The following is a 26,060-nucleotide window of genomic DNA, read 5'->3' on the forward strand; positions in this document are numbered from 1 at the left end:
CCTCCCCGCCCCTCACCACCCAGACCTGCCCGTACCCCCCGTCGTCAGCCTTCGTCCTGTCCTCCTAAGATTCCTACCCCACCCCCCCGCCCTGGTCTGTCCCCCATGAACTTTGTGGTCCCGCCCCCTCCCCTTCCCTGTTTGTTTTTTTTGTTATGTCACCCTAACCCTGCCATTGTGTTTTCATGTTTGCCTTTGTTATTATTAGTCATGTCTTGTTGGTTTGTGTCTGTGTCCCAGTCTGTCATGTCAGTGATGTCCCGTGTTTGATGTTCCCTTGAGGAGCGTCTGGAAGCCGCTCCTTAAGGGAGGGGTTCTGTCATGATCCTGCCCTCGTGTCCTTGATTTTTCCTAGTCTTGAGGCAGGATCATGACAGACCCTTGTTTTGTGTACAAGCGCATGGCCTTGTTTTTGGGCCATGTGCTTGTGTTGTCTCGTTCCCTTGCCCCGCCCCCCTTGTTAACCTAGTCGTGTCTTGATTGTCCCATCTGTGCCACCTGTCGTGTCTTGATTGTTCCACCTATTTAGATCTCCTAGTGTGCTCTGTCTTGCGTCGGTTCATTGTGTTCATTATTCGTGATTGTACCTGTTCCTGAAGAAGTGTTTTGTATTTCTGTGAGTGTTTGTTTATAGTTAGTGTTTAGTGTCTTTATCTGGTCAGCCCTGTCTTGTTTGGTTATTTAGTCCTTACCCTAGCCCTTGTTTTCCCCCTCGTGGGTTTTTGTTTTCCCTTTTTGTATTTAATAAACCCTTTTGTGTTGAATCCTGTCTGCACTTGAGTTCCTCCCTTGCAAACCCTGACAGTTCATGTGTTTATATTTAGGGTTTATATAGTTGCTTATATATACCGTATTTTCCCGACTATAAGTCGCACTTTCTTCATAGTTTGGCTGGTCCTGCGACTTATAGTTAGGTGCGACTTATTTATCAAAATTAAATTGACATGAACCGAGAGAAATGAACCAAGAGACAACATTACAGTCTCCAGCCGCGAAAGGGCGCTCGAGCAGCGGCTGGAGACGGTAATGTTTTCTCTTGGTTCTTGGTTCTAAACAAATGCGACTTATAGTCCAGTGCGATTTATATATGTTTTTTTTCCTCATGACGTATTTTTGGACTGGTGCGACTTATACTCAGGTGCGACTTATAGTCCGAAAAATACGGTAATGGTTCACACCGAGATGATATCATTCATTGCATTTGATACACTCTTAGTGCTTTAATAACATATTACAGGCATTAACAAAGATTACAGTCATTTGCCATTTAACAATGCTTCTTATGTAAAGCAACTCTCATTAACCTAATAACAGGGTTAAATGTCATAACCATTATAGACACTGAGGGTGACATGGTTCCCCAAATGTTTGGATTAGTGGTCGATCGCTAATGGCATTTCAACTGTGTCATCCTGGCTTGGATTGAACCAACAATCTTTGATAACAGACCTGGGAGACATTAGCACCACAATTATACTGGTCAGACATCATCTATAGTAGAGATATCATTAATAATGCTGCGTCTCGACAGATACACAGCAGGTACAGCGGCGAGTAATTAGCATGAGGTTATAATTGAGTTTGTAAATAGAAATGAAATATAAAGAAGAGTTATAGCAATTTCACAGGTTTTTTGTTGTTGTTGTTGTTTTGTTTATTATTATTTTTTTACAATGATATGGTATGAATTAATTAAGAAACTAATCACTTGTTTTGTAAAAAAAAAAAAATAATAAACAAAACAACAACCAAAAAAAAAAAGTTATCTTCACCAAACACTTCCTCACAAATTTAAACAGAACTTGACCCATAATGAGAAAAGATACTTATTAAAAGCATAGTTCAACCAACAATTAATATAAAAAAACATTGTTTTTGTTTGTTTTTCTGTGGAAGAAAATTTGAAGAAAAAAATATAATAATAATTTTCCCCATGCAATTACAAAGAATAATGTGTTTTGAGCTTCAAACAGACTCAAAAATAATTTACTGAAAAAGTTTTTGTGAGAGTTATGTCTTTTGAGTCTAATATAGTCGATGAATCAGCTGATCCAGGTCACCAAATGTATCTGAATGATTCATTCACGGGTTGCACTGATTCAGTTCTTGAGGTCTGCACACTAAATAATGATTTAAAGGAAAGTTCACACGAAAATGAAAATTTACTGAAATTTTACTCACTCACTGGAGGAAGCGTTATTATAGATTATGGATTCATATTTTGTCCAGAAGTGACAGTTTAAAGTTAAAATTCCTTTAAGTTTTTTTCCTTTAAGAGTTAAACTGATTGACTGGAGTTGTGTGGATTATTGTGATGTTTTTAATCAGCTGTTTGGACTCTCACTCTGACGGCACCCATTCACTGCAGAGCATCCATTAGTGGACAAGTGATGTAATGCTGCATTTCTCCAAATCTGTTCAGATGAAGAAACAAACATCTAGAATGGGCTAAAGGTGAGTACATGTTCAGCATATTTTCATTTTTGGGTAAATGCATAGCAGAAATGACCATAACAGTTCTTAAAATGTCTCTGTTTGGTGTTCATTCAGCCAATATGTTATCTTCTTGGTGAACATATTTTCAGTGCTCCTTTCAGTGTTGTTAGACACATCTACTGATGTCCTCCTCCAGCCCAGGAGGGATCATGATGGCTATATGACATTTCAGCATGGAGCAAGTCTTCTTCACGGTCAAGGATATTCTGGGAAGGATATTACCGCTAGAGTGACCTGAGCCTTTACATTGGAGCAGTTTGATGTCTGTGGTCAGAAGGGGAACATCCTCAATCAAAACCACAGTGAGACATCGCTGGCTCACCCGTCACGCTGCAGACCCCCGTCAACAGTGAACACGTGCACACGTGCTCTTTCACAGCGCACAAAATATCCAATCTCAGCATGGAGACTTCCCTAGTTCAATTATCGGACCTGCTGTTCAATGCAACAAGCTGGTTATTTCATCACAAAACCCCTTCAGCAGGCAGCTCAGAAGCTCTGGCTCGATCCAGAACTACAGAGCCACATAATGGTCAGTAAAATAATGTAGCAAAAACGATTAAAACAAACTAACTACATGTTTGTTTCAGCTTTTAGGAAATTAAATATCTCAATGTGTACACAGTTCAATAGTTTGGATTTATTTATTTATTTATTTTTATTTATTTTATTTTTTTGAGGTTGCAATCAAGCAAAAAATACAGCAAAAAGAGTACTTTTTAGAAATATTACAATGTAAAATTAATGTTGCCTATTCATTGGAATATATTTAAAAATCTAATTTATTTCTGTGATGCGCAGCTGAATTTTCAGCATCATTCCTCCAGTCTTCAGTGTCACATGATCTTCAGAAATCAGTCTAATATGATGATTTGCTGCTCAATAAACTTTAGGATTGTTTGATGAATATACTGTTCAAAAGAACAGGATTTATTTGAAATAAATAAAAAATATAATATTATAAATGTATGTACTGTCACTTTTAAACAAATCAATGCATCCTTTTTGTATCAAAGCATTAATTTCCTCCTAAAAATTTTTAACTGACACCAGACTTTTTGATCGATAAACAGTTAAGATTCAAAATGTTTATGCAAAGGTAAAAAATTAAGGCATGTTTCTCACACTTTTTATTCATCTTAACGAGCCATACAAAAGCCTTAAGTGGGACCTTAAGTGAACATATTCAAATGATTTTGTTACTCAGGAAGTTGAATTCAGTGACTCTATTAAAACATCTCTGTCTTAACGCTCAACATTGTGAGAACAAGAACGTTGCAAGACACAAAACAATAAAGTATTCTGAAACATGATGGTTTAAAAACATAATGGACGAAAAAAGTGCATTAAAATTACTTAAACTTCACAATCTTGTTAAATTTGAGATCTTCAGCAAAATCATTATGAATATTTTGTGAATATTAAAGAGATTGCCTATGTTGCCCTGCCTACTGTTTAGATCTGTTAAGGAGTATTTTCACTTGTAAGCGGTGCTTGATCTGTGCATCTTTCTCTCCTGATTCAGATAAAACCCTTTTTTCACTGAATCAATATTGTGGATAGAGGACTCATATTTTAGCCAGTGGTATCAGTTTAAAGTTAAAAGTTAGTTTTTTACAAACACACAGCTTTTCACAAGACATTAAATGCTGGACTAGAGTCATGTGGATTATTGTGATGTTTTTATCAGCTGTTCAGACTTTCGTTCTTACGGCACCCATTCACTGCAAAGAAGCGATGTGATGCTATATTTCTCCAAATCTTATCTGATGAAGAAACAAACTCATCTACATCTTGGATGACCTGAGGGTGAATACATTTTAAGAGATTTTTTGGGTGAACTCCCCAACCCCCATAAACTTCTTAAAACCATCCAATCGGACTGAAACCGCTAAACACATGGGTAATCCGTGTCATCATTAAATAAGCACTGCTGTGTGTATATAAAAACCTGTTTCCATTAACGGTTATTAACACAACTGAAGCACTTTGGGGTTTTAAACTGCTGAATAAATTAGGATGTCATCAAAAGTTAATGAGCATTGGGAGTGAGGGGCAGATTTAGTTTAACACAGAAACACAAGCATCCTACCTTAACTCGATTGATTTTGACCCCACTCATGCTTCCACTGCGGTCAATGAGGAAGATGAATTCCCCCTGGATGCTCCGCAGGTCAGAGGTCGTTGAGCTGAGGTATGGGCAGAAGTTCAGCATGACCACTGGGTTGTGGAGGATGTCTTTATGGAGCCTCTTCCGAATGATGTCCACCTACACACCACACATCAGCCAGTGAAAGAGCCATTACCGAAGGTGATAATAAAAAAATTGCTGATGAATCTCACAAAAACATGTCACGTAAAAAAAAAATATATATATATATTTTTTTTTTTTTTTTTTTTTTTTTTTATAAAGAAAATAAAGCATTTTTTCCGAACATTAAGAGATGTTTTTTATTTTATTTAAAATAACAAAGTACAGCAAATATGACTTTTAGAACTGAAAGATATTATATATAACTTTTTATAACAGTATACTTTATAGATAGCAATGAATATGATGGCAATTTGATGGAATCGTCAAAATCGTCAAAATCGTCAAAATCTAAAATAGTAAATTTTGGCCTATTTTACATATTACTATATACTCACAATAAAAAAAAATCTGTATACAAAGATAATAATATGCAAAAAAATATTAATAAAATATATAATAAATATAAACTTTATAAAGTATATTTTATTTGTGTATATGTTTGTGCGTGTGTTTGTAAAAGCTTTTATGTTTTTATTTATATCTAAAAATTACTGTGTGTGTGTGTGGGTGTGTGTGTGTATATGTGTGTATATATGTATATATATATATATATATATATATATATATATATATATATATATATATATATATATATATATTTATATATTTATTTATAAATATACATTTGTTCAAAAATGCACTCCAAATATTAGTATTGTATATATTAATAACATAATTTATATGTACAAAAATTATCATTTAGATATAACTTTTATTGAGATGACCCAGGAAAGAAAGAACAGGAAAATAAATAAAGAAGAAATAAACCCTTCACAAAGAATGTGGATGATAATAACCTGGAGGTTGTGGATGCAAACTGTTCAGTGAAAGGGTAAGAGTTCGTTGTAAGATGGGAAGTGTGTGTGCAATGTTTCAAATCCTGTGCACTTGACAGAGTTCAAGCTCACCTGAGGGACGCCAATTAGCCTTACTGTGAACTGCTCTGAAGAAAGAATCTCAAATGAGTGATGTTTCTCAACCACTTTACATCATGGTTCAATTTGTTAGCTCACTCTACATTAAATGACTTTTCTCAGAAATCTGCTGTCTCCCTGGCTCGCTCTGCTGGAAATAGCTTTCTTCTACATACACACGTCTTACATCAACAGTCTTGTATAAAACTGAGCACAAATATTGTCTTTTCTATTCTATTTTCCAAATTCAGATTCAAATCTCCTTTTGTGTTCAGTAACACATAAATGATCATTTTCATTTCCGTTATTCAGTGTCATTCTGCTCAAGTCAGCAAATGACTGATAGAGCTCGATGTTCATAAGCACGTGATACTATGAGCCAAGATCATCATTTAGAAAATCTTTAATGGTTTACAGATTCCCCTCTCCTGATCTAAAGATTTAATTAAAGGAGCACACACCCCAAAGGAGGTGAAGTTAACTCTTATTTCGCTACACGGTAGGTAGAAACACTATGGACTCAGCCGAAGACCTTTGATGGTTTCCATAGAAACATCTCTTCACTGCAGATGATTTTAGGGCTGAATGTTCTCTCCCTCCTGTTGAGGAAAAGCACTCACTTAAAGATGCAATTGAAGCTTTGCGCTGCTAAGAAGCATGGATCTGTGCAGACATTCCTACTTAATGTAACTACCTCCTGAAGCGACAATTAGCAAGAATAGGCAACAGATTTTGCATTAAATAGGTAACTTTACGAAATTTGATTTCACACTTGATTTTCAGTATGAGTGTCATTAGGCTTAATCTAACAGCTTAGTGTTAAAAACCCTGAATATTTGAGAGAGTGACTGGATTCACAGACAAAGAAGTGCACGGAAAAGTTCAGAAAGAATATATAAACTACCATTTAAAACTTTGCGGTCAGTAAAATTTATAAATATAAAAATAAAAAAAGAATGCATTAAAGTTATCAGTAATGTTTTTTATGAAATGATTTTGTTCACTTACAAGAAGTTCTTAAAAGTGTTAAGGGACAACCATAGTTTTTAGAACAAGGAAAACCACAGTTCTTTTAGATGCATAAAGTATAAAACTGTGATTGAATTATTTCCATCCAGTCAAATTCAGTAAATTGATTTCACACTTGATTGTCACATTATTTCAAACAATCACCACTTTCTGTGCAGTTTATGATCCTGGCAGCAAAATAATATTTTTGCTAGACTTGACCAATAATACGTAGTGTGAAAAAGTAGCACAAGACGAAAGCGTCATAGTGTTGTACTACTTGTTTTGATATTTTTCATCCTTGTCCAGCCCACGCCATCTGTATTTATGTCTATTTTCTGTATTCCCTCATTCACCGTCTCACTCACAGTCTTTTCATTACTGCAGTCCTTCTTCGTGGCCTTTATATAGTCGCTCCTTCCTTTCAGATGCTCATCGTATTCCTCCGGCGTCATGTCTCCGTCTTCGATGAGAACGTGTGGCAGATGGGGCTCTACACAAAGAAAAGAAGAATTACTATCTCTGCGCAGCATTAAAACCTCTCCATGTGGAGGCACAACAGTGAATTATGACAGCAGACAATGAGATGCATTACTGCCAGACATGAAGGACTCCCACAGTGGTGGTATTTCTTCAAAAAAGCAGCTGTATTAGACACAGTGTGCGTTGGCACCATCAATACGGCTGAACGTTTGCCCCTTTGACTCGGCTCCCTTATCAATTCAATTGCACAATACTGGCCTCGGGTCACCTGCATAGTGAGGCAATCTTATGCGGCAGCTTATGAGGCATCGAGGGATTCATTTATGCCTCTCAGACGCCGGTGGAGGTCGAGGTGCATGATGGGGTGGCTGAAGAAATATAGAGCTCAACTAAACAGTGCTTGTAGAGCGAGAAATGATGTTATATGGCTGTGGACCCGGGAATGATGTTTCAATAGCCTATGATTTAATAAACCACCTCTTGTTTGAACAAGCTTCCAGGCACATGGAGAGATCAGCACTGGCTTGTTCTGAAAAGCCGACTCTATTGTCCAGTTAGCACGGGTCAGAGTGGCTGTGAACTTTTTTGTCTGTCCATGTGGGGACCAAATCGCTTGACAAAAACAGCATTGTTGCGAAGATTCACAAAGAAAACATACGTGTTTAATTATTTATTTATTTTTGCATATTTACTGCATGTCATATGAACAACCAGTCAGACCTACTCTGATTTAAAGGGATACTCCACCCCAAAATGAATTTTTTTTTTCATCAATCACTTACCCCCATGTGGTTCCAAACCAGTAAAAGCTTAGTTCGTCTTCGGAACATAATTCAAACTTTTTTGAAGAAAACCGGGAGGCCTTATGAAGCGATGAGAATAATTTTTGTATTCTAAGTATGCTCTTCTGTATCAGCCACACCACAAGGATGCGCTGTTTTCTTTCAAATGAAAGCTAAATCAAAAATCAAAGCATTTTCTTTTCTTGTCTTTCATATTCTTATATATATATATATAATATATATATATATACATATATATATATATATATATATATATATATATATATATATATATATATAAAACCTGGCTATGTGTTTTGTAGACTAACTGAGACTATTGTCATGACACTTGTATACTGTTGTTGTTGTCTTGTTGATCTGATTGCTTCTATTGTTCTCATTTGTAAGTCGCTTTGGATAAAAGTGTCTGCTAAATGATTAAATGTAAATACACATAGAAACAGCACTTTTAGACTGTTGACAAAGGAATTGTTGAATAAAGTCATTATTTTTGTTTTCCTCACTTATAAAAAGTATTCTCGTCACTTCATAACATTACGGTTGAACACTGATGGCAGACTATTCGAGATGGTCCTCACTGAAGAACACACGATCCAGGGGGTGTGGTTGGATCCAGATCCAACTCCTCCCTCCTTACATATTCCTAAACCAACCCGTCTCCACCCCCTGATTGCTAAACCTACCCATCTCCCAGAGCTCCGCCCCTAAACATACCAAACTCCACCCCCTAGATGTGGATCCAGCCGAGCCCCATGCCCACTGGACTATTCTGACAATGTCTTTCATACTTTTCTGGACCTTGACAGTGTAACTTACTTGGCAGTCAATGGGACGGTCTCAAGCCTCCCGGTTTTCATCCAAAATATCTAAAATTGTGTTCCAAAGACAAACTAAGCTTTTATGGGTTTGGAATGACATTGGAATGATTGATTTGCTCAGGAATTGGACTACACTGGTTGCGCTGTATGTTTCTGATTCACTAAAAGAACCATCTCACAAGAATCATTCTTTGGGAGTCGGACTACACTGGTTGTGCTTTATGTTATTGATTCACTGAAAAATAATGGTGTCATAAGAGTCATTTGATCAGGAAATGGACTACACTAGCTAGGATGTATGTTTGTGATTCACTTAAAAAGGTTTATAACACTCATTCCTTCAGGAATCCGACTACACAATGTCTGATTCACTAAACCATTTTATGAGAGTAATTCGTTCGGAAGTTGGACCTCATTGGTTGTGCTGTACATTTATGATTAAAAACACTAAAAAGAACCAGTTTATAAGAATCATTTGTTGAGGAGTCTCAGTACATGGCTCAAACTGCATGTTTTGATTCACGACAAAGAACGGGCTCGTCATTGTTTCATGCAGCATTTTCAGATCATGATAAACAGTATAATTATTGTAATTATGTGTGCTACACACCACTAGGGTAGATCAGTATCTCCACAGGGCAGTCATAGGTGTAGTTGTCTGCCAGTGTGACCACAATGCTGGTGGCAGAGCGAGCCGAGGGGTCAGCGTCTGCACGGATGGCATGTGAGGGGCTTTCCAAACCTGCACAGAGAAACTTCTAAAGCATCTAAAATAAGCAGGAGCAACAGACGTTAGACCACATTTAAGGACTAAATCCTTCTGCAACTCCAGCAGGGACATGAACATATTACAGCAAGCTATCAACGCATTAAACATCATTTGGGTATGAGTCCCAGCTAAAATAACAAGCATATACAGAATTTTGCAAATTTTGCACTTGGCAGGCACTTTTATCCAATGCAACCTTCAGTGCATATACTTGTTTTCAGTATGAAAAGTCAGCACCTCAAACTATTAACATATCAAACATAATTTAGGCAAGAAGCTTTGACTTCTATATATTTGACATTTATCCATTTGCAAGACATTTTCATCCAAATAAATAATTACCGTTTACATGCGTTCATATTTATTTGTGTGTTCTCTGGAAGTAAAGCCCATGATCAGGGTTATAATATTAAATTCTTTCAAGTTCTCACGCATGAGGATTGAGGAACTGACCTGCCAGTAAATACGGTCCTCTGATCTCAAGATTGAAATTAAACTCATAGTCAATGGAGTTGATGGTCTCTTCCTTCAAAAGAGCAGACAAACACACACCTGAGGCCGTCTGCTCGTGGGTTCCCACTGAACAATGATGCTGATCCCTCCTGAGACAAATCAGGAGGTAGAGAGTCAAACTTCATTTTTACTGATATGATATGAAGTCGGTGGGGTCTGATGTTGTTTAATTTCCAATTCCCATGTTGTACATTTTGCTTGATGAACACATGTGGGACAATATCTTGTAAGCTGAAAGCTACCAGGTTAAACAGATGGCAGTAAAATTCTGTATGCAAATAAATGCAGGAAGGAAGACGCAGTTCATATGCAAATATCAGAACAATGTCAGAAATTTCTTAATCTTGCATGTTATATGAACAACCAATCAGTATGTTTTTGATTAATGAAAGGAGCAGGTTACACTGGTTGTCCTGTATGTTTTAGAGAGTTTTAGAACAGACACCAGAATGTTAGAAGATTAGAAATACAGTGTTTCTGTGTAAATACTATAATAACATTAATGAATCACACACACCTCCTAGCAGTGCTGGGTGAAAATGCCTGCTCCTCTTTGACAGAACGCTGGACTCTTGGAGAGCAGACGGGTGGTGAGGTCACCCGAATTCCCCCGTTAGGGAGTGTGCGGAGCTCAGAGGAGGTGCTGACCAGTATATTAATGGTCTCCAGAGGGGGAATGACCCCCAGACTGACCACCAGCACTGTCCTCTCCTGATCCTCATCCAAAACAATATGCCCTGCAGCAAGAGAAATCATCAGTTAAGCCTCTGAAAGTCAACTTCAACAACAACAACAAAAAAACTTAATAAGATGTGTTAAAGGAATAGTTCACCCAAAAATGTACATTTGTGTAACATTTACCAACATGTAGATGAGTTTGTTTCTTCGTCTGTTTCTTCGATTTGGAGAAATGTAGTATTTCATAACTTGCTCGCCAATGCAGTGACTGGATGCCATCAGAATTGTTTCTTCATCAGAACAGATTTGGAGAAATGTAGCATTACATTGTTTGCTCTCCAATGGATGTTCTGCAGTGAATGGGTGCCGTCAGAATGAGAGTCTAAACAGCGGATAAAAACATCACAATAATCCAAGTAATACACACATGTCCAGTCCATCCATTAACATCTTGTGAAGTTAAAAGTGAAGCTTTTGCTTCTAAAGTTTGCTTGATTTATGTCATGTTTATGTATGTTTCTGTTCTGATTCAGATGGGTAGACGGCTTTTAATTTAGCAGAGGCAATGATTTAAATGAATTTGTTTCTTACAAACACGCAACTTTTCACTTCACAACACTTATTGATGGACTTGAGTCATGTGGATTATTGAGATTTTTTTTATCAGCTGTTTGGACTCTCATTCTGACGGCACCCATTCACTGCAGAACATCCATTGGAGAGCAAACGATGTAATGCTACATTTCTCCAAATCTGTTCTGATGAAGAAACAAACTCTTGGATGGTGAGGGTAAGTAATTTTTCAGCAAATTTACATTTATGGTTAAACTATTTTTTAATTGGATTCAACAGACACCATGACAGGCCTTACGCTTAAGCTCTGATTCAGGGATTAGTTAAGTAAGATCTTTGATGAGCGTTATAAATGAGCATAAAAGCTTACCACCTCCGCTCTGTGGGGTTCCATTGGCATTGCAGCAATCAAAGCAACAGTCATCGATTTTCGTTTTATCTTTGACCTGCACGGTTATTATCTGACTGCCAATCATCGCTTCGAACCCAACCACCACGCTGCCTTCATCCAGAGGGTATAGAAAGATTCCTGCATGAATCACAGGATTACAGGCAAACACAATAGCGATAGGTGATCTTTCCACAAAGCTAATTTCGCACTTGACAGAAATTAAATCCTTCGTTTTAGTGCTTTCAGCATTGACCAATGCAGAATCCAATTTGGAGGAGTCGATACGACACCGGAGACCATTGAGCAGCAATCTTCCGGTGACATTTCTAGACTTCACACAAATTTGGCAAAAGAAAGTGTTTCTCTTTCATTCGCATTATTTTGAAGTATTGCTGTGATTACAAAGGGTTTGATGCATTGCATCCCAAATTGCTTTTGAGGATAAGAACCACAATTGTGGTTTTTGTCAAAAGCTGAAGAGGAAAGTGCTTTTGGACAAAATCAATATTTTATGACAAATCTACAAAAAAAAGATATGTACTGGGCCTAATGATGTAGCATCTTTTAAGTAGAGGTGCTCCGATCACTATCGGCCAATCGTTAATGCGTATCTCCTCAGTAAAGCCGGTTCTCTAATCAGCGGTTAATTGCATCAGGTGCGTGATTTCACATAGAGCAGCTGTTACTACACAGAGCCGTTGTTAACTGAGAAGATGGGCCAATAAACGCTGAAAATTAACGTGATTTGCGCATCTTCTCTATTAACAACGGCTCTTTGTAGTAACAGCTGCTCTATGTGAAATCACGCACCTGATGGAATTAACCGCTGATTAGAAAACCGGCTTTACTGACGAAATGCGCATTAACGATCGGCCGATAGTGATCGGAGCACCTCTACTTTTAAGATTATATTTAATTGGTGGATTCAATGACATAGTGGCAAGGGCTAATGCTGAAGTTTAGATTCAATCAATACTATACCCCCCAAAAATATTTTGGTCTAAATTTAAGATTTCTGTATCTGAACTGCAACATTTTTATGCACTTGGATTAAAGTTTTAACATAAACTCATAAACTTCATGTAATGCGTATTTGACAGCCGTGGCTTAGTTTATTAACTATTTGCATCTATTAATCTGTTCCTTGTGAAAACAATTGTTAAAAACTGTATGGCTAGCTATAGAAAATGTAATAATCAACTAGTTAAAATGTAAAAGACATTTTAATAATGCTAAATATACAGTATAAATCTGGTTATTGTTTATGACTGACAAATATGCATCACATAATGTTTAACAATTGGAAAACTGTGTAACCCAAATGGATGTAAATGACATAAATCTTAATTTTAGACCTACATCTTTTTATTATGTGACAGAAGATAGAATAGAAAGAGCCATTAACGACTTAACATCATTTCAGAAAAATCTGAAGTAATGCGCCTATTAGACAGCATACTCACCCTCAATAGGGTGATCTTCGATGTTTTCATAGGTCAAGGAGGCTGTCATTGCCAGGGTGTAACCCCTGACACAGGAAGTGATGTCTGAGATGCTGAGAGGCAGAGCACTCCATTTGCTTTTGTTGATCAGGCCCGGCATGATGGTGGTTCTGTCCAGTCCAAGTGAGAGGGGATGTTTCCCTAAAAACCCTAGATAACATTGATACCATGTATTATAGTATAACTCTGCAGAATGCCAATAAATAAATAAACAAATAAATACCTCTTAAGGGCCTATCTACATTTATTTATAGTTTTGGACACTCATTTATTTTTGTGAACAGTTTATAAATATCCAGATAAAATATCTAAAGGAATTATTATTATTATTATTATTATTATTATTATTATTATTATTATTATTATTATTCATTGTGTTCTCTCATTTTAAGCAATAAAACAAGACATATATTGCAGGATGTAAACAAATAAATAAATAAACATAATAAACTCATACAGTTTACTTCTTAACCATGTTTGTTTATTTATTGACATTCATATACATTGTGAACAATGTCCAGATTACAATGGCATAAAAACATGCATAAAAGACCTATTATTGTTATCATTTTATACTGCTTTTCTTGTTTAAGCATGAATCTAACCGAATTTTGTGGTGTTAGTTTAAAAAAAATCTCTAATGAAAAAAACAATATATTCTCTGAAAACAAGTCACATGCAGTATCTTATGATATTTTGTTTCTCAAGTTAAATTGATCTTATTTTAAGGATGTTTATAAAAAAAAGTAATAATAATAAATAAATTAAGACAGACATAACCACACGTGTAATTTATCACATAAACTTTGGACATGTTCAGCTAAGGTTTGACCAATAAAAAATGGTCAAAATCTCATTTAGAACAGTATCTCTATTGTTTTATCATGTACAACCATATACAAACTGTGTGTGTTTGTGCACAAAAAGTGTGTTTGTGCAAATCTGTCCTTCAAATAAATGCCACCTGGTTTGTCATTTCATTTCTAATGCAGTGACATTCACAAATTTGAAGTGCGGCTTAAGTTTCCGGTGTTTCTGTGCCCGATGTAGCTCCACTCACATATTAACAACTCATTTATATTCACAGACATCGTACATCATAACTCATCACTGCCCTTATGCCTGTCGCATTAATTAAGAGGAGACAACAGCATTATCCTGATGTCACTCTGGTGTCCAAATGAAGACCTCGGATTGGTCCAACACCCCTCCCCCTCCCCCACAGGTCTGCTCCAGCAACATCAAAGGGAACAGAAACCTCTGGCACATCAAACAAGCCATGGGCGCTAACAGATGCAGTGCTGATGTCATGACCAGTCAGTTTTTATCTGAGCTCAGCGCACAGAACTTCAGACCACAGGAATACAAAACCAGAACAGTTTTATGATACAGATCAGCATCTGTGTCTCTCAGTTCCATTAATGATTCTTCCAGAAAAAGCTATTATCATGATGTAATACTCAAATTAACTGATTTTGCAGAGCACAAATGAAATCTCTTCAACTTTTCAATTGATTATCTTGGACAGTAATGGAATTGAAATGAAAATCTAATGCGTCACATATTTCTCTCCTTAGAAAAAGACACCAGTGCTCTGAGTCTAGCATTTCGCAAAACCTGATTTTACCAAGTGAGACATGTTCCTGGAACAACATTGTGATAAACCAATCAGATTTGAAGAACCAGTTTATAGGTTTTGTGAAGTTTATGCTTAAAATCACTGTTTGGTGCTTGTACACCAGTGTCATTCATCTATCATTTCCTCTGATTTTAGGGATTACTCATGGTTAGGGTTAGGTTTAGGTGTAGGGATAAGGTCAAGAATATATTTTTGGAGTAAAATGTTGTTCCAGGGTCAACAAAATATGTTGACCTAGGAACACATCTAACTCAGCAAAATCAGGACGTGCTAGCATTTCAGAATTGATCTCTCTGAATTTCTTAAACTTTGCTCAGGTTTGCCAAAATGCCAGATCTCTTTAGCTCAGTATGAGTTTTTATCCACATTTGTTTCATAACTCTGTACTCATGTTAACAATTGTCTTGTTTGTATCTTTTTATTTCTACTAAGACATAAGAAGGCATATCTAAGATGTTGACAAATGCAGTAAATCATAACTGAAAACCCCATTAAGTTTCCTGAGGTTTGAAAAGTGACCTTCCGAACAATACAATTTTATGACGTATATATAAAGTATTGCAACTGTTTCTCCTAAACAGCAATGACAATAAAAGACTTCTGTGAAACCTGCTTCTCGGTTTTGTCTGAAAAACCACAAAAGAGTTTTGTAAAAGATCTAAAAAATGCCTCACACTGCTTAGGTTTACAAAAAACTGAGATTTTATTATTTTCCTAAAGTCATTCAACAGCCGAATTACCTGAGTTATACTGTAGAGTAATAGAAAATATTACCTTATGATATAGTAATATTATACACTATAAGAATAAAAGATTTATAATTTTGTAATACGTTTCTTATACTCAATAAGGCTGCTCTGATTTAATTTTACAAAAAAGTATTCCTGTGATGCAAAGCTGATTTTTCAGCAGCCACTCTTCAGAAATCATTAATATGCTGATTTGATGCTCAAGAAACAATTTGTGTTCTTATAAGCGTTGTTTAACATTAATGTACTTTATATTATTTTGCCATCTCATTTGAATTAATTATAATGTAAAAACATTATATCAGCTGTCAGCCACTTAAAAAATGGCATCAGGCATTGAAATGCCCATATCAGTTGATTATTGATGCTATTCATATGTCACTGTTTATTTTGTCTAATGAAAGAACACCTGTAATATGTTTCCCATCTATTTGCTATTAATCAGACAAACACAACCGAGAACTCCATTAAGTCTCTGAGTAATATCCAAGATAAAAAAAAAAAAAGAAGAAAAGAACATGCAAACTGCATTATCATGCAGCTCACGGCAGATATCAATCCTCTGATTTTCATCAGACGACATGTTGGACTTCCACAGTGGGACAGTGTTTTGGAAATTGGACTTGATTCTCAGCCAATCTGGCCGAGATTTATGAGTAACTGTTCTCAGAGGACATATATGTTTGAGATTAAACAGATCCTCTTTATCACAGGACAGAAACAGACACTTTCATCAAGGTGTCCACATGGCCATTACTCTCTCAGACACAGAGGAACACCACCCCCTCTTTAATAGATTAGGGTTTGGCACGGTGCCGCGTGATGGGATGAGAGTGGACAGATGAGTGCAATAGATTTCCCTCCCATCACACACAGCAAACCGGTCAAACACTGCCATCATGTGTCCTGAGAGGAGCAGACTTTTCAGCACAAAGCAAAGGTGTCAGTATCATCTTTAAACATGACATAACACATCCTGAACTCATGCAGTTAACCAATTATATTAAAACCTTATTGAAAGTTTCTTATGCTCACCTAGGCTACGAGTATTTGATCAAAAATGTGACATATCATTTTAATTTAGAATAACTGTTTTTCATTGTAATACGTTTTAAAATGCAATTTATTCCTGTGATGCAAAGCTGAATTTTCAGCAGCCATTACTCCAGTCTTCAGAGTCACATGATCATTCAGAAATCATTCTAGTAAGCTGATTCGCCGTTTAATAAACATGTATAACATATACTGAAGTCATGTAGACAACCAATGGGGAAAAAAACTCAAAAATAATAAACTAATATGTTCACCAAGGTTGTATTTATTTGATCAAAATTGTGAAATGTTCTTTTAATTTAAAAGAAGTGTTTTCTATAAGAATGTAATTTATTCCTGTGATGCAAAGCTGAATTTTCAGCAGCCATTACTCCAGTTGTGTGTATCCTTCAGAAATCATTCTAATATGCCAGTTTGCTGCTAAATAAACATTAAGTACATACAATGAAGTAATGTAGGTAAACAATGATGTCAAAACTGCACAGTTTATCGTTTTAATATTTTAAATGACACCGGCAGAGCTGAAGGTGCCAGTAAAGGTCAAAATCTATTTCATTCTTAACAACAATATGATTTTGTTTGTCCTCAGCAAGGAATAAAATTGTAATTGTGGTCTTCTTTCATATTCTTCTTTCATTTTCATATTTCATATTCTATCCTAGGGGACCACAAATGAGATGAACACAATAATCAACCCCAGCCTCCCATCCATCCATCCATCCATCCTCTCCCCGGAGCAACAGAGTGTGAAGTCACTCCCAAAGACACAGTCAAATCACCCACACCACACACTACACGGCTGCCACCACACACACTGTGGGAGACACGGCACAGAAACAACCACCTGTTGATCCCGCATCTCCACCAAACTGACTACAGATGCATCACTTATGGAAATCCCTCTTTGGTGATCTGGAAACACTTCCCAAATTCACCTTGAATCTAAAACAAAATATTTCCTCTCAATCCTTTGACTTTATTTCCTCATGCACTTTTCTCAAAGCAGAACTCTTACCTCACATCTGCAGCGCTCGCAATTCTCTCTAGGCGTCTGATTTAGTGAGATCCAAAATATCATCAGGCTGCAACTCTGGAAAGCTCTCTGCCTCTTGGAGATGGACACAACAACTGAGCACAACCAAGAATGGGAGGGAGGTAGAGCAGTGAGAGAGAGAACGACAGATATAGAAGCAGCTGGAGGAACGTTAATGCAGTCAATCAGCGCAGCAACATGTGGTTATGAAACGAGAGCTTGTCTGGTGCAACAGATGAACACGAACCCCACCAGCCCCCTGCCAATGCTCAGTTCTCCCCTCAGCATCTGTACCACCCACCTACCCACTCCCCCACCTCTCTGTCTCTCCGTAATCAGTGACGAGAGCCCATTCATGTATCCTATTTGACAGCCAGGGGTGCCACTGGCCGAAATGCAACACCATGCATGGGGGGAACAAAGAGAGGGTGAGAGATTATAGATCATGCAAAGGATTCAGATTGAGAATTTTGGTCTCAAGTCCTTTTCTTTAACCTTTATCCACCATGCTTGTCTTCCCATCATTCATGTTTTCCCTCGAGTGACTGCTAAGCTCACTATCTTGATTTCAATAGGACAGGAATGCTTTTATTTATATTTTCTGAATGCATTTAATGGCCGTGGCGTGTGTGATTAATCTGGTTTTGCAGAGGATGTAACCATGACAATCAATATGGAGCCTCTAGGGCTTTTTAAAAGACAACAGGTTGGTTGGAGAAAGTGTGTGTGTGTGTGTGTGTTTAGTGATGTGCTGCCTTGGCTTAAACCTCAGCTTCTGTTTCTCAATTAAATTAACATGTGCTATTTACTGTCTCTCTTTCCCTCTTGCTCGCTCGCTCTCGGTGAATGTCTCTTATCTCATCTGCTGGGATTTACTGAGGGCTGCAGCAGTTGCTGATTATTTCATCTGCAATAAAGGAGAATATATATCAAATTAAACTTCCAAAAGCAATGACTGGAAGTCATAAATATCAGCTACAAAGTCTTTAAGATTCTTTTCATTCAATTCACAATTATGTTGAAAAACTGAAATGAGAAATAGAGCAAAGAAAATTTATAAAACCATCTAGGCTGTGATGCAAAATAGACTTTTGAGATAAATCCAAGATTGCATGACAGAAAAAATGACCATAAGCACTTTTTAAATCTATCATTCAACACAGGTGTCAAGTTGTAGCATTATGACTTTCTTAGGGTTATGAGAACAAACATGGTCCAAACAGGATACATCTCTTTGTTGCATTAATCAATTGCTTTGAATAAATCATCTTCTAAATTAAGAAATGTACCAACAGCACATGTCTCCTTAACACAGGGTTAAAGCATCATACTGGTTTTTAATTAGGTCAAAACTATTTTAATGAAAAATTCTGTTAGCGTTATATATTCTTATACAGAAACCATAGCTTAACATTGCTATTTCTATTAAGAGCATAGTAACCACAGACAAAAACAAACATGAGACGTCATTACCATGGTTACATCAACTGGTTTCCTATATGATGCAATGAAGGTATTCAAGTATGGAGGTATCAAGAAATGTGTAGCCAAAACACATAGGGTCATTATGTTTATTTCTTTCCTCTTTCCTGCATGTACTACCTCTTCCGAAATACCATATTACTACTATGTGTTGTGTTAAAGTGATTTTATATTATTTTTCTCTAGGTCTTCTTTAGGATCCTTAATTTTATTTTTTTCATTTTATTTATTTCATTTAAATAGATTTTTAAAGTAAAAGTGATAAAATTCAGGGGAGATTGGGCAAGCTGTAATTTTGTTTCTTTTTTTACTACAATGAATATTTCTCATGTGTACTGTATTTTAAAAAAAAATCTAATTTTCAACAGTTTTCCCATTATTGCACTGAGAAAAGATACTGTTGTTTACACATATGGAGCATGTTGTCACACTAAATGAGATATGGAACCATCACAATGCAACCATTTTTTGGTAAAACTATAAATGTAAACAATGTCTAAACATTTGCCAACAATTATTGCAATTAATTAATTTTATAAATTTATATAATTTACAACATGTGCAGTTAGTTCTGGTTTTATTTTTTTAAACAATTACATAAAATATGATGATACTGGAATTTCAATTTGTTGCACTGAATTCACACACACACACACACACACACACACACACACACACAAAACATATAATTTAGTTTAATTAACTAAAACCCAAATACTTACATTAAATTGAAAACTGGAACTGAGTGTCCTGTGCTAACTTCCGGCCGGACAGCGTTCCTGACGCGCGCTCGCTGTCAGTTTGCGCGTTCTCGCGAAGCTAATTCGAGTGAAGTGGCCAGCCCGTCTGAAAACTTATCAAGAAGACAGCTTAATAGTTCACACATCTACGACTGAAGCCATGTCAACCGACTCGTGGGCTCTATGTGTGGACGAACAAGAGTCTACAGTCAAGTCTGTGAGTGAAAATGTGGTTTAATTGTGTTGTAACGGATTAGCGCACTTGTTGAGTCAGCCGCTGGCTGCCTGCGTCTCAAATCAACCCTAGTGAGCTGACTACATAGACAGCATTTTTGAATGTCAAAGTGTTTGAAACGTTGAAACAAGTTTTTGGACATCAAAATGTTTTTAACTAAGTTTTAAGACACGTCCTGTACTAGATTTTAAATTAAGATCAGTTTTAGCAAACGGCAAACATATCTGCTTCATTTAAACATTGACTTTTTTCAGTTTAAGACGTTACTATTGACACACACTTTATTTGTGAATGTTCGTTACTGGATATTGACTCTATGCATTGCATTTAAATCTATTAAAACTGTAAATTCTCTTTGAAAACAGGTTGGGAAATTGAGGATTAAGGAAGCGGGAGATGCAAATATACACCAGAATGATGGTAACGTTACATTATCATATTGCATTAAAGCAATGGCTCACCCATAATTTAATGTTATGTAGTTCCAAATCTGTGTGACTTCTGTCGAACACAAAATAAGAAACTTAGAAAAGTGTAGGTTTTTTTTTTTGGTCCGTACAGTTACAGTAAAATGGGAACTGGAGCTTTCAATCTTCGAAAATGATGCATAAGTAGTATTATAAAGTGTCATTATAAGAGTCTTTTCAAGTCATGCAAAAACTTTGTGAGGAACAGACCAAAATCATGTCATAACAACCCTGCATTTATATGGTTCTAGATGGAAGAAACAACCAGTCCTTTTTTTGTGTGTTCATTTAAGAAACAAAGTCATACACATTTGGAACGACATGATAATGAGTAAATGATGACTGTTTGTGTGTACTATTTTTTTTTTACTATTATTTGTTTTTACAAAACTTAACCATAATTGCATGAGAATATGTCTTCGCATTTTCTTATGCATCATCTATTTTTCTCTCTCTCCTGTACCGTAGGTGACGGTGACAAATCCGATGAAGAAGAAAAAGGTTCAATTTTAAACTAGAGTCTGAATTTACAGTCAGCATAGATTTAAAACTGAGCCAATTTATTTGCTTAATGCAAATCTTTAGTGTTTTGTGTAGTAGATTTGTGTGAGTGATTTTGAATCAAAGCTGCTGTAACTAAGTACTTATTTAGTCTAAAAAGTGTGGTTGAATTTTGAGTTACTTATTCAGATGACACCTAAACTTTAGGGATTAAGTGTAAAAGAGCATCATAGTAGCCTGTGTCTTTCCCAATCTACTGTTTAGAGGACAGAGCCACACAGTCTCTCCTAAACAAGCTGATAAGAAGCAATGTGGTCAACAACACCAACCAAGTGGAGGTTCTTCAGAGGGACCCAAACTCACCACTGTATTCAGTCAAGACCTTCGAGGAGCTGAGACTGTGAGTACTTCATATAAGTGTTAAAACAACGATATCCGAGGAAAACGCTGTGAATTTACAGAGGTCTGAGGTCAATTTTTCACCAAATTATTAAGCAGCACAACTGTTTTCAACATGGCTAATAATAATAAATGTTTTTAGTGAGCAGCAAATCAGCATATTAGAATGATTTCTGAAGGAATGATGCTGAAAATACAGTTTGCATCACAGGAATAAATTGCATTTTTCAAATATATTCAAACAGAAAACCCAATTTAAATTGAAATAATAATTTGCGAGATTTATTTGTATTTTCTGTCAACCCCAAACTTTGGAACGCTAAAATTCAGAACAATTACTTCTAACTGTCTGTTCAATATTTTGGAGAAATGAATCTGAGAAAGACCATGCACTATATTTGGAAGCTCTTACATCTCTCAGATAGCTTGCATATGAAAATTGTATTAATTGTTATATGTGTGTAACTCAGGAAACCTCAGTTGCTCAAAGGCGTCTATGAAATGGGCTTTAACAGACCTTCTAAAATCCAAGAGAATGCCCTTCCCATGATGCTCGCCGAACCGTAAGTCTATATATTTTAAATGTTATTTTAATTGAATACAGAGGTCATATTGAGAGTTTGGAAAGAAAAGTGAATTGCACTTGAGCCCCTTTGGCTCAAAACCCTTATCATATGCAACTGGAATTATTATTCATTCATGTACGTGTGAATTGAGTTTTAATACACTCATATATTTCCCTGACTGTATGTGTTTCCTTCACTCGCAGACCTCAGAATCTGATCGCTCAGTCTCAGTCTGGCACTGGTAAAACCGCTGCCTTCGTGCTGGCCATGCTCAGTCATGTGGACCCAAGCTTAAAATGGCCTCAGGTGAGTGAGATTTGAGTCTGAAGATTTGCTCTAATGTCCCCTTTCATTCTGAGTTAAGGTAAGACACTGCAGACACGGGTCAATTTTAAGACTTTAGCTTCAATTCTGAGGAAAAAAAGTCTGAATTGTGAGATAAAAAATTGCAATTAACTATTTATTTTGTTGCAGAAAAAAAAATTCTGCCTTTTACTCAGCATCGTATATTTCTACATTTACTCAGCCTCGTGTCTTTTTCATGGTACACAAAACAAAATCTGCCAAAAATATCTTCTTGCATGAACTCATTAGAGTCACAAGGGCGAGTTTTCATTTGAGTGTGAACTGCAACAACATAAATGTTGGTAATTCTTTGGTGTCTGCTCTGTGTCTGTGTTGCAGTGTTTGTGCATTTCTCCCACATATGAGCTGGCTCTGCAGACGGGTAAAGTCATCGAACAGATGGGCAAGTTCTATTCGGAAGTCAAACTGGCATATGCTGTTCGTGGACACAAGAGTAAGTGGTTAAATGACACCTCGGGTTCTTCTCATGTGTAAAGCAGATTTACATGCGTGATAGCTGCTGTGTCCTCTGTCAGTGGATCGTGGCGTTAAGGTCAAGGAGCAGATCGTCATCGGCACACCTGGGACGGTTCTGGACTGGTGCGTTAAGCTGAAGTTCATTGACCCGAAAAAGATCAAAGTTTTTGTTCTGGACGAGGCTGATGTGATGATCGCCACACAGGGACACCAGGACCAGAGCATCCGCATTCAGAGGTCAACTCAGACACAAAGTACACAAAGACAGACTGCTGATTATATCATCCTTTATGATTTTGATTTATAATAATATTTTATTTTATTTTAATCTGGATCTTATACATTATTTAGTATTATTAAAAATGCATTTCATACATACAACAACTTGAAAAGACCTTTTTTAGAGATGAATATGCATAAAGACAAAAAAAAGGTCTGAATTGTGAGTGAAAGTTACTTTAAAAAATTTATAAATATTCCAGTTTTTTCGTTGTTCCAATACTAAAATTCGTAAAAGTATTTTTATATATAAAATCATGAAAAGTCATTATTAAAAGATAAAAAAAAGTGATTCTGTGTATGCTTCTGTTTCCAAGGTGTAAAGAAAATATTAATAATTTTCTTTTTTACACGACAACTTTTTTTAATTACAAGGAATTTAATTAGGCTAAATTAGTTATTAAATCAGAGCTTTTATTGGTTTAAATGTTGTTGTCTTTTATATGAACACAAAGATTACATTTATTGATATCCTTATTTTCCATTAATCGTTTTGCATATTTTCACAAAAATCCCAACACATTGTCTTTCAGATATACTGATGTCTGGCTTTTTGTGCATTGACATTATTTTACAATTTCTTTTTAAATAGAAAAAAAGTAACTTTAAACTGAAAATGCAGCATGGTTTAGCTTGATCGAGTATAAATGGTTTCTATTTCCCATCTCTGACAGAATGCTGCCCAAAGGCTGCCAGATGTTACTTTTCTCTGCCACCTTTGAGGACTCCGTCTGGAAGTTTGCCGAGCGGGTCGTGCCAGATCCCAACATCATCAAGCTTAAACGTGAAGAGGAGACCCTGGACACTATCAAGCAGTACTACGTGCTCTGCAACAGCAAGGAGGACAAGTTCAACGCACTCTGTAACATCTACGGAGCGATCACAATCGCACAAGCTATGATCTTCTGTCACGTGAGTCTGTTTTGCCTCTGGTTGATATCTGCATGTTGGCATCTCTATCAGTTAGTCATCTCATGTTTCTCTTTTCTCAGACTCGGAAAACAGCCAATTGGCTTGCCGGCCAGCTGTCTAAAGAGGGCCACCAGGTGGGCGCTCCTCAGTGGGGAAATGGTAGTCGAGCAGAGAGCTGCAGTTATTGAACGTTTTAGAGATGGAAAGGAGAAAGTTCTCATCACTACTAATGTCTGTGCAAGAGGTAAGTGCACTATAACATCTTATATACATCTAATAAGAAGCAAACCTGTATTTTACAGCCTTGAGAGAATATAGAGTTGCTATTGTAACCCAAAGTTGAAGTATTTGTTTCAATCTTATCTGTGTGCACATTCTGCAACCATTCTGCAACCAAGCTGTCCATCCACAGGTATTGATGTTGAACAAGTATCAGTGGTGATCAACTTTGACCTTCCACTGGACAAAGACGGCAATCCAGACAATGAAACCTACCTCCACCGGATCGGCAGAACTGGACGTTTTGGTAAGAGAGGACTTGCTGTCAACATGGTGGACAGTCAGCGCAGCATGGAGATTCTCAAGACATATGAAAAGCATTTCAGTAAGTGTTTCCGTTAGACTTATCTCTGAAAGTAATAGTTCCAGTATTTATTTAAAATATGGAAACGATATTTATTTTTCTTAAATATATAATTATTCTAAAAATTATTATAGAATATTTTTGAATAATGTATATACATTACAAAAATAGTGAATAATTATATATATATATATATATATATTTTTTTTTTATATATATTTATTTAAATGCACTGTATTACTTATTTGTTTTACCCAACAGATAAGAAAATTGGGAGACTGGACACAGATGATCTTGATGAAATTGAAAAAATCGGCAACTGATGTGATGAAGAGTGAAATGCAATCCATGTTATTGTCATAAAAATCAGTTCTGCTGTTAAATGGTCAGATAAGATGCTTGAATAATCTGCATTGCAAAGACAGATGTTTACAAAAATTACCGACACCTATTTAGGAGAATATGCTTTAATTCAAGCTTAATGCCAAAAAGTTTTGATTCTACGCTAAAGGCAGTTGCTAGACTTCTTGAATCCGTTTGTGTTTGACAGAGTGTTTTGATTTTGATGTGAATTGCAGTACTAATTCCTACATCTAATCTTGTTTACAGGAGACAGTTTTTACTTTGGCATTTCTGTTATTCTTCTTGACTTCTGAAGTTTATCTTTGCTTTTAGTGTTTGCACTGTGAAGTCATTCAAATGCTTTTTGTCTTACGTGTGAATAGAATCATAACAGACTTCAGTATTTTTCCATCACAGTATCTGAAAAGATTCAAGTCAGTGAGAGAATCTCTGATGAATATGTTTACTTGCCTACAGATTGATTACCAAATTATAAGCGCACAAATGATACAGACTCTTAAGACCAAATCAAACACTAACATTCCTCAAGAGTACTTGAGAATGATTTTATGAGAAGTATTGTGAAAAGCACAAGAGTATTATTTTTGCTATACAGTATAGCAATGCCATTGTACTTGAACTGCAAAAGGCATTTAAGCTTTTTGAAGAAGTTTGTTTTGTTCTGTTCAGAAAAACCAAATATTAGTTTTCGTTGAACTGTGAATTATATGAACATTTCCTTGCATGTTCTTTTCTATTGCAGGAAATGCAGCACTTTTAAGTATAAAGAGCTACTGAAAAGTGATGTTGAATTGTAGCTATATTGTTAGGAATGGCTGCTCTACTGTTGTTTGTGAAATGCAAAATTATTTTAGTTTACATTTTTGCTGCTTATTTATTTGCACCTTGTTTGACTGAAACCCATTTGGAATTGCATTTAGCTGCAGCATTTCAGTCTCCTTTTTTTTTTCTGAATATTTGCTGCATTTAGGGTTT

The 26,060-nt window shown here is 36.3% G+C and overlaps 1 protein-coding gene and 1 pseudogene across 2 annotated transcripts in view; one reads left to right on the forward strand and one right to left on the reverse strand.

The window, feature by feature from the left end:
- LOC113071088 (von Willebrand factor A domain-containing protein 5B1-like) overlaps positions 1-17,963 on the reverse strand; it is a 41,553-nt gene extending 23,590 nt beyond the window's left edge. The window contains exons 1-8 of one of the 2 annotated variants that reach the window (XM_026244458.1): positions 17,719-17,963; positions 13,224-13,412; positions 11,740-11,898; positions 10,636-10,855; positions 10,158-10,207; positions 9,447-9,578; positions 7,101-7,225; positions 4,589-4,765 (exon numbers count right to left, since the gene is read on the reverse strand). In XM_026244458.1, the coding sequence (XP_026100243.1) occupies positions 4,589-4,765; positions 7,101-7,225; positions 9,447-9,578; positions 10,158-10,207; positions 10,636-10,855; positions 11,740-11,898; positions 13,224-13,362 (1,002 nt within the window). In that variant the 5' untranslated portion in view covers positions 13,363-13,412; positions 17,719-17,963. Of the gene's footprint in view, positions 1-4,588; positions 4,766-7,100; positions 7,226-9,446; positions 9,579-10,058; positions 10,208-10,635; positions 10,856-11,739; positions 11,899-13,223; positions 13,413-17,718 lie in introns of both variants that reach the window. The other variant, XM_026244457.1, reaches the window with a different exon arrangement.
- Positions 17,964-19,996: 2,033 nt separating this feature from the next.
- On the forward strand, positions 19,997-25,336 carry LOC113071089 (ATP-dependent RNA helicase DDX19A-like; annotated as a pseudogene).
- The last annotated feature ends 724 nt before the right edge of the window (positions 25,337-26,060 follow it).

Source organism: Carassius auratus, unplaced genomic scaffold, assembly GCF_003368295.1.
Source record: "Carassius auratus strain Wakin unplaced genomic scaffold, ASM336829v1 scaf_tig00005936, whole genome shotgun sequence".
NCBI lineage: Eukaryota > Metazoa > Chordata > Actinopteri > Cypriniformes > Cyprinidae > Carassius > Carassius auratus.